Source organism: Sceloporus undulatus, chromosome 3 (assembly GCF_019175285.1).
Source record: "Sceloporus undulatus isolate JIND9_A2432 ecotype Alabama chromosome 3, SceUnd_v1.1, whole genome shotgun sequence".
In the NCBI taxonomy this organism is placed as follows: domain Eukaryota; kingdom Metazoa; phylum Chordata; class Lepidosauria; order Squamata; family Phrynosomatidae; genus Sceloporus; species Sceloporus undulatus.
Window position 1 is genome coordinate 184,237,687 of NC_056524.1, and position 14,922 is coordinate 184,252,608.

Sequence of the window (14,922 nt, forward strand, 5' to 3'; positions counted from 1 at the left end):
CTCTTTTGTGGTGGAGGGACTTTCAAGTCTCCTGTTGATTTAAGGTAACTATTAATTCAATAGGGTTTCCGTAGGCAAGGAATATTCAGAGTCCCTTGTCATTGCCTCCATGCTGTTTCTGGCTCCCTCATTTTCTGCAAGGGTGAGATTAGTAATAGTTTGAGTGTTGGCTATGACTCTGGGGACTAGTTCAGCCATGAAACCTGCTGGGTGACCTTGGGCAAGTCACACTTTCTCAGCTTCAAGGGAAGTCAGTGGCAAATGTCCTCTGAACCAATCTTGCCAAGAAAACCCCATGATAGTTTCCCCTTAGTGTCTCTATAGTCAGAAATGACTTGAAGGTGTGCAACAACAAGGGATGAGAAAGGCAAGGACCAGTAGTTACCTGTGTTTTTGGACTTTCCTTGCAGAGTGGCATTTGAGGAGCAAAGCAACATTGAGAAATGATGCCACGGTAAGTGCTGTAGCTCCATCCTATGGAATCCTGGGATTTGGAGTTTTACAAGGTCTTCAGCCTTATCTGCCAAAGAATGCTGATGCTGCACCAAACTACAAATCCCAGGTTTCTGTAGGATGGAGCCATGACAGTGAAAGCTGTGTTAAAAAACTGCATTATTTCTACAGTGTAGCTGCGCCCACAGAGCTGTGCCAGGAAGAGTCTCTTCTCAGTGTAGAAATTCGACTAGACCGAAACCCCCACTTTGGAAAAATTTAGATTGCATGGACAGAGGCAAAGATACACACACAAGAGAGAAAAAGAGCCAGGGCCACTTTCACCAGGATCAGTTTTTATTGCTTGAGAACCAGAATGCTCATATCCAAGTGAACACGCAAAAGGCAATTTTATCTCCCAATGCTCACCATGCCCCAATGCTTTTCGCTCCCCAGTTGTCATAGGCCAGCCTGGGAGGAGGGTGGTCACTCTCTGCATGAGACCCCTGGGCAACTTCCGTGACTGTGGAACAGAGAATTTGCTCCGAGTCTTAAGGCTGCATCCACATTGCAGAAATAATCCAGTTTGACACCACTCTGCCAGGGCTCAGTGTTGTAGGATTTTAGGAGCTGTAGTTCTGTGAGACATTTAGCCTTCTCTGTCAGAGCTCTGGTGCCACAACAAACTACAAATACTAGAATCTCACAGCATATTGAACAATGGCAGTTAAAGTGGTACCAGACTAGATTATCTCTGCAGTACAGGTGCAGAGTAATAAATCTAACCTTTAACAGAAGCCATCAAAAGAGCCAAACCTCTTGGGAAGTTAGGTTCTGCAACCTGAATAGGGCCCTGAAAGTTCAGTCTAAAACCCAGAGCTGATGCACCATCCCTCCCAGATGGAAACCACACACCAAACTGCAGGGTTTGCTCAGATTATTATTTAGAGAGCTTTCAGCCCAGATTCAGACTCCACCTGAAGCCAGTAGTGTTTTAAAAAAGAATCACAAAAGCTGTCCTCTGTGTGTGTGTGTGTTTGTGTTTCATCAACAACAGATGCTCTAATCGCCTTTTAATGCTGCAGGGTTTGGAGGGAGAAAGGGAAGAAGAAGTGGGCCAAGGGGAAGTGTTTTTTTTTTTTTTTTGAAAGGTTTAAGAGGGATTTATAGACCTCTGACCCATCCACTGCAATTTTTAAACCATGGCCAAAATTTTGCAAACCACACAGGGCTATTTTCTCTCTCCTTGACATTTTTCCCCCGGGGCACCCAAATCTGCTACTTAAATAAGTGGCTACAGAAAAGTAACTGGGGAAGTGTGCCGACATGTGTGTGTGTGTCTGTGTACACACCCACACCAAGGAAAGCAGGGCTTGGGACTTTTAAAAAAAATCTAGCTCCCAGAATTCTACTTGGGGATTCTGGGCATTGCAATCCCCAAAGGCAACTTTCCCAGTTTTATAGGGCACTTGGCTGCTCTAACCCTGGAGCTATTCTTTCTTCATTTTTTTAGAACAGGGAGCCTCACTTCTCCACTCCCATCTGTGCTCACCCCCACATCCTAGAACATGTATACATTTAACACCGTAATTCCATTTTAATTGCCATGGTTCCATCCTATGGGATCGTGGTATTTTATTTATTTGTATAATCCCTCTCCCCTTCTAACAAAAATGGGATTCAAGTTTAGGGAAAGGTACATGGAATGCTCAGCCAAAGAGCTCAAACTACAAATCCCAAGTCTATATAACATGGCAGTTAAAAGTGGAATGATGATGGTATAAATAGGACCAGTGAAAAGGCTCCAAGGCTGTCCTTGTGGCATGTACTGATCCTAAGCCTCCAAGTAAGTCCAAAACTGCACCTGTACTCCAGAAATAACTCAGGTTGACACCAATTTAACTGCCATGACTCAATGCTATAGAATTCTGTGAATTGTAGTTTGCTGCGGCACCAGAGTTCTTTGACAGAGAAAGCTAAATGTTTCACAAAACTACAATTCCAGAATTCCATAGTGTTGTGCCACGGCAGTTAAAATGGTGTCAACCTGGATTATTTCTGAAGTGTGGATGCAGCCCTAGAGCTTTCTGGGGGAGATGCTCCTAGACAAGTGCTTTGCAAACTTCCAAAGGTGCATCTACATTGTAGAAATAATACAGTTTGACACCACCTTAAATGCTGTTGCTCCATCCTAGAGAATTCTGGGATTTGTAATTTTACAAGGTCATCAGCCTTCTCTGCCAAAGAGTGCTGGTGCTCTACGACACTACAAATCCCAAGATTCTGGAGGATGGCACTATGGCACTTAAAGTGATGTCAAAATGCATTATTTCTACAGTGTGGCACCCAGAATCAACTCTGATGAAATGTGTAGGACTTAACATCCGAGGAAACACAATGTTCCCAATGGGTTTCAATTGAAAATAAGAGTGTTTCAGGGTGGGTTTTTCATGGCCATGGCCTCTTCCCACTCAGCCACCTACGCATGTGGATCTCACCTCCATTTTCCTTGGCATTTAAATCCCATAGGTTGAGTGGAATGCAAACAGACCAGAATTTAGGACTGGGCAAGGCGCTGTCTACGCTATGGGAGAGATCTCTCTTTTATGTAGCAGGAAAGACAAACGGCGTATAATTATAAATTATAATATCTGTGTATATATATATCTCTATACACACTCACATACAAATATATAAATATATACACGGATAGAAAGCAGCTGCTGTTGTGTGATTCAAAAACCATGGAACATGGCAGTATAGTACATAACATGGAAAAAACAGAAAAGTCTATAAAAATGACAAAAAAAAAATTCAAACACCCTCCCGCCCCCCCCATCCCACATGAACCATAAATCTTGGTCAACATACAGTGATCACAGCGGAACTTCTATACAAGGCAATGTACAAAATCGCAACCTGGCTTGAAGCTGGAGAAGGGTGGTGAAAAGAGTCCTAATCTGGAATATTATCTATTATTTCACATTGATAAACTTAAAAGTTTTTTCTTAAAAAAGCACGGTGAAGTCTTGGAAACACAGAACAAACCGCAGCAAACTAGAGGGGTTCAGGGGTGGTTTTAGAGGAGGTTGTTATTATTACTTTTTTGGCAACCAGACTGTGGCATATAATAGATGCATCTCCATATAAAAATAAAAAGTCCATATCGGGTGTCACAGGATATACAAGACGGTGAGGTATGAAAGTTTCTCTCTCTCCTTTTTTTCTTTCCCTGGGACTAAAAAAAAATTAGCCCAGACACCGAAGAAGAATAGTGTATGATCAACAGACTAAAAAACCCAACAACAAAATAACAGGAATAACAACAACAGTAACAACAGTATAAAACCAACATGGCACGCATGGATGCAACGGAGGATGAGAGCTGTCAGGGATGAAGCGACGACAGGACAGACCTCCAGGCCTTCCTCTTCCTCTTCCTCACTATAAAACACTTTCCCGGAAGATTTTCTCCTGTCGGAGGCATCTTTTCCCTGTTGCAGAATTGATTGGCAACTGTGGGTTTGGGGTTTTTGATTTTTTTAAAAAGAAAGACTAAAATAAATAAATAAATAAACCCCCCTCCACAAAACTATATATATATATATCTATATATATATTTATATATAAAAGGGGGTGGGTTCAAAGGGAGAGGAAGAAGGGAAGGGAGCGTGGGAAAACAATAAAAGCAAAAGGAGGTGAAGGGTGGGAGTGGAGGATGAAGGGAGGGAGGGAGGGAAGGAAGGAACGAAGGAGTGGGTGAGAAGAAAAAAATTCTAATGTGATATTTACCACCACATCACTGCACGAGACAACACTTGTGTACATTGGCAATAGGTTTACCTGCCCCCGCAGCTATTCGAAAGGACAGGAACACAGGCTGCAATAAAAGAAAAAGAGAGAGAGAAGGGAGGGTGGGTGGGAGGAGAAAAGGAGGGAAGAAAGGAGGCAAGGGAAAGAGGTTAGAAGCTGGAGCTGCCACTGGCATCCTCAGCATCCAAACCTCCCTCCTCCATCCATGCCAGCATCCCATCATCCATCACCCTCCTCTGCAAGATGATGGGGAAGGAGCCTCTCTGGAGGTCCAGCTGGCAGAGAGGCACACAGTCCCCTGCCTCTCTTGAACCCTGGATGGCCTTCAGATCAGGGAGGGAAAATACCACAGGTCGGAATAGGAAGGCTCTTTCCCAACATCCTGCTTACTTGGGAGCAAACACCCATTTCAACACTATAGGGCTTACTTCTTGAGTAAAAAAGGGAAAGGGATTTGTTCAGTGATGGAGAGGGGTGACCTTGCAAGCCCCCTGCCCTCCCCTGTGTTTCCTCAGTGGAAAGTTTCATTGAAAGCAGTGGAATACCCTTCCAGGTAAGTAGGTTGCATTAGCTGCCCTCAACCCACCAGTGAGTAACAGGTCAGCCTCCAGGAAAAAGCCCTAATGAAAAGGTTCTCAATGTTCTATAGAAAATGCTCCTATGTATTCAAACAGATATATATTCAAATCAGTATTATTTGAACATGTGTTGCATTACACACAGTGCTGCCCCCCCCCCCACAACTTGAGACTGAGGAAAAAGTTAATTTTTGGTCAGAAGTGCCCAGAATACATAAAGGGTAATGTGTTTCCAGACCCTGAAGAGAGACCCTTGCAGGCTGACCACCAGTGAGAATTGAATTCAGGTTTACCTTGTGGTCCCCCATGCAGACATTTGGTCCAATATGGTCATACACCACTTGCTTTTCTTCATTTTCTGACTAGGGGGGAAAAAGAACAACATAAAACCAGCCTCAAGTCAGTTTTAACTTTTTTTGCAAAGTGTCTGTGCTGAGGTCAAATGCACAGGCATAAGAGTGAAACAATAGGAGGAAGGAGGATACCAGGCTTGTTAAAATTGATTGATTTTCATTTAGAATCTGCATCTCCTTATTTGTCTTAAAATATTATTACTTAAGTTGAAGTGGGGAGACTAGCTGGGTGGGTCTCAACTTCATACATCTGCAAAAGTTTGCATGGTCTTGCCCCTGTGCATTAACTCACAGGATAAGCTTAAGCTATCTTGTCATATTTAGGCAACAGTATTCTATACTCAAGACAGCCAGTGTGGTGTAGTGATTTGATCATTCGATTATGACTCTGGAGATTAGGGTCCTATTCCCCACTTGGCCATGGAAACCTACTATAAACCTCCTACCTTGGCTGAGTCATATACTCTCAGCCCCCAAAACTCCCATGATAGGTTCGCCTTAAGGTGATCATAGGTCAGAAACAATTTGGAAGGCACACAATAACTACAACAATCCTATACTCATTTACTTGAAAGCAAGCCCCACTGAACTCAGTATGATTAAATCTGAGCAGGTATCTATAGAAACTTTGCTATTAGTGTTAGAAGACATAGAAAAAACATTTACAAGTGCAGCTTCTGTTGTACAAGCTTCAGTGGGAAATCTTTCAGCTGATTTCTAAGCCACCAGGTGGTCTTCATTACATTGCAACTGATTCTCATCTGATTCTATAGATGCAAGAGGCACCTACAGTACTGACATTCCTTTTTCTGTAAGACCATTCAAAGTACACAACCTTTGTTCTCTTTGAAATCCCACTACCTGTCAATCCACCCAAGCCAAGCACATTTCAGTGTCACTTACTTCAGCAGATGAGTTAAACATGATTTACTCACATAAAAAGTCACTGGATTTAAAATGATAGTGCTCCAGGTTGCATCCAGAGTCAGAAGCATTTGCACCAATAAGGATAATAGCAATTAATACATGACCCATAAGGGATGTCAATTGATTGAAGTTACCAATCAATCGACTTACTTAATTTTCACTGGTGAATTCATTGACCAATTAAAACCAACTGCACTTTAGTGCAGGTGAATATTCCTTATTAACTGAAAGCAGATGCCTCTTTAGAAAGCCAGTAAACTAAGTAAGCTTGCAGTCTTTTGAACACTAGTCATTGTTGAATGATGGGGACTTATACTGACTAGATATCTGATTCCCTCCCAGGACTTGTGACTTACTTCCAGAATCCTTCAAATCAGGGGTGGTCCTACGCAATGCTTAAATCAACAAATGCTGGCTATTTGGAAAACATTTGTCAGTTTTCACATTTTTCAAACTCCTCTTTTCTAAAACCATTGTTAAAATGCTTTAATCAATTAGGCACAATCAATGCTTTCAGTTCTAATCCAATTACCAGATTTGGAATCAATGGTGTTTAGCTCTAATTAGAGCCCAGTTGATGCACAAAAATAGGAAACAGAGAAAACAGGGAAATGTGCCACATTTTGTCAATGAATGGAAACACATCCCCTTCTTTCCCTTCCTCCAAACAGCTCAATTCTAAATATATTTAATTGGGAGTAAGTCTCTTTGATTTTAATGGAATTGGCTTTCAACCACATGCACTTAGTAGCAGGTTCAGAAGGAATGTTGGAAACATTAAAGCCAATGGGAATTTTGCCATGGATCTAAAAGAAATGTTTGATTTTTACTTACACCCCTTTCAAAATAAGCCTTTACTGAAGAATATCTCCCCCCAACCAAACCTTGTGAATTATTTCTGCTCTGTTCTATGTTGCCACTTTATTTCCTTTATTTTCCTGTCTTCTCTTCAAACAAATAATGAAATTGACACAGCGCTGGCTATAGCATCGACCACTACTGACCATTTCCTTTGTTTATCTAGCATAATGACCCTGCTAAAGCAATCACTTAAGAGAAAGAAAGACTGACTTGAAATTTCTCAGCCTGGTTAAACTGCAAGATAATTAAATCTGGAACCCACACCCCTCCTCCTAGATCTTTCATACACACATGCATGCACACAACCGCAGCTGCACTTGCAAACAGTTTCCCATCCTAATTTATTTCAGATGAAAAACAGTCAAGCTTCCCCTCATCTGTAATCACGTCAAATCTGACTGGGTAAGAACTTTATATATAAACAGCCACATTTGGGACTATAAAGTTAAAACTGAATTATCTTTAATGCAGTAAGAAAGCTTAAGGTCATATTTGCTTTCCAGCATGCTTGCCTAGGAATCTATATCTATATCTATACACAGACACACAGCTACACACTCACATATGAAAAACCCTAACCTTCTGCATTGTATGCATGAACACTTTCCAATATTTCAAGCTCATAATGCCACCGCCATCGGAAGTGGAGATACATTCATCAAAAGAGACTTGATAATTTACAAAGGCAGCATCAAATTGTGGATTTTCAAGTGCATAATCTTTAGACAGATAAACAAATTACAGTAGCGCACGAACAGAAACACGCTCCACTCAGCTGAGCATTCATTATGCCATGCTCTCAGGCAGTTCTGTGACTCCCGAGCAGCGGGCAACCTTTGGTGTGTTAGGGCTCAGCAAGCATAAAATAACATGCTGGGAAGGTAACCGACCATGGCATGATAAATGAGGTTGTGCTGGAGCTGTTTACAGCCCCATGTCTGTACAATCTGTATGGGCCTACTGTGAGCAGAGTCTGGCTTCTCTGGCTGTCAGCTAATTTGGGCATAGGCAAAACCTCTCCCTCTAAAAACAAACAAAGGGGGCCATACTTTTAAATTTACTGAAATGTTACACCTTAACTTTACTTTTTACTAAAGTGATACTTTACAAAGCTTGGGGAGTGCTTACGATTTTGCTTGCCCCCATAAATCAACTTGGGACATAAGTCACTATTACTCGCTTTTTACAGATGTGAAATTGAGGCTTTAGAGATAATGAACTGGGTTGTTGTTGCAGGTTTTTAACAATAGTCCATCTACCTTCCATGCATTTAGCAAGTGAAACAGATGCAGAAATAATAATAATAATAATAATAATAATAATAATAATAATAATAATAGCAGCTTTATGGTAAATCTGTTCGTGGCCTGTAGTTATTATACGAACCTCAGTACTTTAAGAAAAATACATCCATCATGTTTACCCAAAATTATTTTTACATCACTTTGGGAGTCCTAGTAGTTAGAAAAGTAATAAATGAATCCTTTTACCAGATAGATAGTTCCCTCATAGGAATTTGTATTGTTTTAATTTGTATTGTTTTAATTATTTTGTTAGCCACCTTGAGTCCCATTATTTGGAGAAATTATTTCTCGCAATAATGGGACTCTAGGCAGAATGTAAACAAACAAAATAAGTAAATAGACAAATAAGAATATATTATATTTATGGGAAAAAGTTTTTTTTTTAAATTACATTTCCCAGAATCCCCTGGCTAACATGGCCAACTGTTTGGGGATTGGTGACTCAGACTTTCTGCTCCTTCTGCAGTCTAGATGATATCACAGGGCCTGGCCATGCCCCCATATACTGACGTCCTGGATGAAGTACTGGCCAGCATGGGGAGAATGAGTGAAGCATGCTATGGTAGTGATGCGATTGGCTGAGAGTGTGTCAGGTTTCACTCATCTCTGAGGAATGCACTCAGCTGGCTCCTGTGAGCACAAGTTGTGTGCAAGCTGGGCTTCATAATGCCATTTTCATCCTGACTGATATGGCAAGTAGCCCATAAGTGGAATGTCTCTTGCTAGCTCTGGTCATTGCTTTACATGCTTACAGCAGCAGGAAAAACATCTAGAAAAGAAGAATGGAAAAGCATTTGTATTTTATCCTTGGCCCTATCAAATCAGGCTCATGGATGGCACACCCAAATAAAGGAAATGAACTGTAAGTTCATTAATTAAAATGAAACTCAATATGTAATTGAACAAAATATGTGCAATTGCTTTGTTACGTACATAGATGACATGGTTAATGGAGGCTTCTATAGAACATGTGTAATGAATGGCCTCCTATGATCAGTTAAGAAAGTCCTACGCAACTGAGATTTAAAAAGAGAAAAACAACTTAAATCCACCCAGATCCTTAAAATAATGGGTAATTTTATTCTCAGACCACACACATAGTGTTTGCATTCCAAGGTTCTGTACACATAATTGGACAGAGAATGACCCTCTAATCAAACATAGTGGTTTACTAGTAAGGCTTTGGCAAATAACTTTATAATAAGGAATGAAATGCCAAGCAAGCAACTAATTACCCAATAGAAGTATCCTTTGCAAGACTGTGGATACCAGATAAGCATACTAAATAAGCTCTAATTATGATTAGTAGTTTAGTATTCAATAATCATTGAATTTTATTATGAATGACTAAGATTGAAAGAATAAAAGAAAGTAGGTGGTATATCCAACAATATATTTGTTCGTTGATTTTATAGTTTTGTCTAATCCAAACTAGCTCAAAGCAATTTTAATATTCACTCTCTCAAAACTTCACAATGTATTCCCATTTCAAAAGCTGGGATTTTAACATGAACTGGTAAAGGACATCTAACAAATGGGAAGAAACAAGATGTTGATGACTGGAAGTTTGACAGGGGGCATTATTTAGCACCTTTTGTGATAGGATTTCAAATGAAATCCAACTAGTCCCAACTAGAGAGATTTCAATGCGATTTACACCAGTCTTGATAAAACATTCAACTATGACTCTGGAGACCAGTGTTTGAATCCTGGCTCAGCAATGGAAACTCATTGGGTGACTCTGGATGAGTCATACACAGGGCTCATTCACACTAGCGTTTTTATGGTGAGTAGATACAGGGAGATTCTATGATGCAATACCGAATCAAAGTTACTACTATGTTTACCCTGATCAAATTTCTCTGTGGTAATTTAACTGATATGAAGTTCGCATTACCATTTGTAATGATTTAAAATGGAGCCAACATTTTGATCGTCCTTGGTTTTTTTAAAAAAACCTGCCAATCAAATGATGCGCATCTACGTCACACTGTTTGGGGGGGAATCCTCCCCTCCGCCAGCCTCAGAGGATGACAATGGCAAGTTCCTCTGAAGAAACCTTACCAAAAAAACCTGGGATAGGTTAGCCTTGGGGGGGGGGTCATACTCTCTCAGCCTCGGAGGATGGCGATGGCAATGGCAAGCCCCTCTGAAGAAACCTTGCTAAGTAACCCCCAGGGATAGGTTAGCTTTGAGGGAAGTCACAGTCTCTCAGCCAAGAAACCATCACAGGATATAAATGAAATATGTGCAAGAGCTTTGTTTGCACCAACGTGGGAGCAGAGTCTGTTGTGGTTTTATTTCTGAGGAAAGAAGAAAAACAACCCCTAACCCACACCCCCAACAATAGAGTTTTTTTAAAAAAATGTCAATAAAATCAAGCACACCTTTGTCATACCGATGACTCCAGTATTTAAAGGTGCTGTCTACTGCAGCCATGCAATAGCAAACATGTGCATAAGCTGTGCATAATCTGTCTAATGGATCTTCCCAAGAGAATCCCCTCTCTGGCTTTGGCTTGCAGGGAGAGAGCAAAGGGGTGGGCGTGATACACCCCCTGCACATTAATCCCTCCCTTTCCTGTGCTCCAAACTGAATCGACAGCAAGTTCCCATTTGTGGCTGGTAAAAAAACACTGGTGCTTTTGAATAGATATGCTGAGATCCCAATTTCAAAAAGAACTGGGTTATGGGGGATTTGCACAGGGCCACACTGAATTTGGGTTGGGAAAACCTGATGCAAGTATGAACGATCCCCCTTTTAAACCAGTTTTCAAACCGCTTTATAACGTAGCATGAACAACCCCATACTCAGCCCCAGAAAACCCAGTGATAGGTTCGCCTTAAGCTTGCTATAAGTTGGAAACTATTCTAAGGCATACAACCACAACAAAGTTGATCTATGGATTTGTTTTTGTTGGATTTAATCCAATATAATTCATAACATCATATATTATACATGTCTTGAAACAATGAGAAATCTGAAAATATCGATTTCTTTCTTAGCTTTTACAAGATCTTGATTTTGCTTCCAAATTATGAGGACTGGAAAAAATATTCTTAAAAATAAATGCATATGCCAATAGTTGTAGCCTTAGCAAATGAAGCAATTATCAGTAGTGAAGAGGCTATAGTTTGAAGGCAATTCTTACCTTTAGAATAAGCTCTTTGGCAGAATGTGACATAAGGATCCTGTCGCACCAAGCTGGACATCTAGTGTTCATGTACTGCATTCCCTGGCTATAATCTTCACTATATGGATAGCTGGGTGGAAAAAAAAAGGCAGGGGGGAGGACAGAAAGCAAACGTAACATCTGTTATGAGCAAGATCATTTATAGGTATTGCAAGGGAAATGTATCAGTCATCAATTCTATTAAAGTCATTAGAAAATGAAAACACACGTGTTTTAATTCTTAACTACCACTGCTAAATTGTTTATCTACCTCTTGCTTAAATCCTGATTTTGCAGATTTATTGAGGTCTCTTGAGAATATATTACTCTAATATCAAGAGATAATAACATTTCTCAAGATAACGATCAGCTACAGGTCTCCTCAGCCACTAGATCTCCTCCAATCTTAGAAGCTAAACAGGGTCAAGACTGCTTACAACGTCAATGGGTGTATGTCCACAAATACAGGTGCTGTAGGCTAGATTTCAGAAGAAGAAATTGGCAAAACCACTTCTGAGTATTCTTTGCCTAAGAAAACCCTATAAAATTCATGGGGTTGTCATAAGTCAACAGGCAATTTGAAGGCATGCACGCACACACGCGCACACATACACACGTGCACATTTTATGAGGGAGTAGGTACCAAACTTGTCTTTAATACAGGGTATAGTTAGGGTATGCTTATTTGGGAACACATCTTTTCCTTTGTTTGTTCAAAGGAGGTTTGCCAGTGCCTTCCCCTGAGGCTGAGAGTATGTGACTTGCCCAAGGTCACCCAGTGGATTTCATGGAAAAGTGGGGAATCGAACCCTGATTTCCAGAGTGCTAGTCCAACACTCATTCCACTAGACCCCACTGGCTCTTTGAAGCAAGTGAGGCAGTGGCAAATCTCCTCTGAACAAATCTTGCCAAGAAAAGTGCATGACAGGTTTGCCTTAAGGTTACTGTAAGTCAGAAATGACTTAAAGGCACATAACAACAACAAATTTGCTTCAGCAGTAACACTGAACCAATGGCTTCAAGCAAGAATGAAAACAAATTAGTAGGAGAGATTATTACTGCTGTAAGAAGGGAAGGAAAAGACATATTCCCAAATAGGCCCACCCTATCTGTACCCTATATTAAAGGCAAGTCCATTCATTCACAGTGAGCAAAGTTAAGAAGGAATTGGCAAAACCACCTTTGAGTATTGCTTACCTAAGAAAAAATCTATTAAATTCATGGGGTCACCACATGTCAACAGGTGACTTGAAGGCGCATACACACACAAAGTGAGGTAGACAGATGAAAAATTTTCAGAACAATACAGAGAGATCTTCGAACAACACAAGGAAGAAAGCTGGAAGTGTGGCTCCATTTGAAATAAGTTTTGACTATTCTATTAAAAGTGCTGTAAACTGGGGCCTACACTAGTGCTGTGTTTTAGTTATTGTAAAATAATAGAGTTATATGATTTAAAAAAGTGTTTTATGGTGTTAATTTGGTTTTGTAAGTTGCATGGGAAGTTTTTGCTCTGAAAAGTGGGATACGAATATTTCAGATAAATTTTAAGAAGAGAGATTTAGTTTATGAAGTGTTGTTTTATTACTTATTAGTAAGTGATTAGTGGAAAATGTGTGTGAAAAGGGAGAACCCTAGAGGGATGCACTTTGTGTGTGTGTATGTGCAAGGAGAGGTGCAAACAGTAAATACAGTATATAAATGTAAAAAATAATAATATTGAAATCTATTCTGTTTATTGAATTCAAAAAGGAATTATTGAGGCTTTCACGATGAAGGTTTTAAAATAAGATTTGTGGGATTGAAACAGAAAATGCTTTCATGCTTGAACAGAAACTTATTTACCACCCTACTTGGTGTGATATTATAAAACTGAGATGCATAGCTCTCGACCAAATGGGTTTACAAGCTACACTGCCATTAAAAGGATTAGCCGTGGCAAACAGCCAACTAAAGTGTACTGAACGTATTGGAACAAACCAGTGAACTCAGTACCTTTTCCACCTCATCAAACCTAACAAGACTCATTTTCAAAACATATTATGAGAATTCAATTTGCTGCTTCACTGCCATACAGAAGTACAGCTTATTTCTGAGAGTCCATGGGAGGCGTTGATGATGTAATATTCTTGCTAGCAGAAGCTCTTTGTCTACAATTTAAGGGCTGACTTTTGCAGGCAACCTATTAATGTAGCTCTTCTTTTTAAGCTGTGTATGAACCTGGCATAACAAAGACTACTCATTTATTAGAGAAGTTGTACAGATCAATCATTTTCACTCTCATTCATCCTTTTCACAGCATTAATTCTCTGTCGCTGCAAGCACTATAAACAAAGCCCAGCATATATGGCTAACAGTTGAGTCCTGAAGCATTATGTATATATATATTCTATAACTTGGTGTTCATAAGCCATAGTGCAGCAAGGACTAATTTCAGTTAAAAAAAACAAACTTCAAAATGAACTAACAGACTCCCCCATACTGGCAAAAAGCCTTGGGATACAGTAGGAATTATAGCTGTAGTTATCTTTATGTCCCCCTGGTATCCATGCAACATTCTTCCTGTCCTGGAATTTTTCTTGTGAGTTTCTGTTGTTAGCAGCAACTTTTAAAATCCACTGCATGGTGTGGTGTTTTTTTTAATGTCCTGGGAGTTTCTAATATAGGCCAAGGTAAACACACACCTGTATTCATTGCTTCTGTTCTTCCTACTCTACTTTTGGTTGGTCCCACTGCTGATGTTTGGACCTTTGCCATCGATGTTTTCTACTGCTCTTAATTCTCTCATTACATGTCTGCTTGCCAGACTGAATGTTTCTTTCATTCTTTTTTTCTTTATCTCTGTTAGAGTTATACTACTATGCTACATATAGTTATACATACTATACTACTATGACTGGATGGCCTTTGAGGTCTCTTCCAATTCTATGAGGACAGAGACTCCCTCTATATTTGAGGAACACGAGAACCTGCTCCCTTGATTATGACTGTGAGCTGGCACACATTGCTAAAGGTATGTAACTATGAGAGGTTCCTTACAACAGTGCTGCTCAATGTTATCATTTAATGTTACTGGCATAGTTGCTGTAATAATTAAGGGGAGATTGGATAGCCATCTCTTAGGGATGTTGTCACTGTAGACTGCCTTCAAAGGCAATGAGGTGGACTAGATGATAGATCCTTTCCAGCCATATGCTTCTAGGTGCAGCATGACAGAAGACCAACATTTTTATTTCACACCAAAAAAACCCCACCAGGTTTTAGTAACTGAGTATTTTACTATAAGGGAAGATGATGTTTATTATGAGGCATTACAGAATTCAGATAATTAAATTTTTGGGCATGGCTCAAAATGTACAAAGCACAAACATATTTTGATCTATATAACTCACTGTACATTATGCTACTTCATTTTTTCTCTCCTTCATCAAACGAAGTTTATAGAGTCTGGTGTCAGTCTGCTACATTGGGCTGAGGCCAAC

General features: G+C 40.0%; 1 protein-coding gene across 5 annotated transcripts in view; it reads right to left on the reverse strand.

Annotated features, from left to right (window-relative positions):
• Nucleotides 1-770: 770 nt before the first annotated feature.
• The window catches only part of INPP5A (inositol polyphosphate-5-phosphatase A), a 318,955-nt gene continuing 304,803 nt past the window's right edge, over nucleotides 771-14,922 (reverse strand). For 2 of the 5 annotated variants that reach the window (XM_042456963.1, XM_042456964.1), the window contains exons 13-16: nucleotides 11,420-11,531; nucleotides 5,117-5,185; nucleotides 4,276-4,312; nucleotides 771-3,948 (exon numbers count right to left, since the gene is read on the reverse strand). In XM_042456963.1, coding sequence (XP_042312897.1) covers nucleotides 3,821-3,948; nucleotides 4,276-4,312; nucleotides 5,117-5,185; nucleotides 11,420-11,531 — 346 coding nt within the window. In that variant the 3' untranslated portion in view covers nucleotides 771-3,820. Of the gene's footprint in view, nucleotides 3,949-4,224; nucleotides 4,313-5,116; nucleotides 5,186-11,419; nucleotides 11,532-14,922 lie in introns of all 5 variants that reach the window. The other 3 variants (XM_042456965.1, XM_042456966.1, XM_042456967.1) reach the window with 3 other exon arrangements.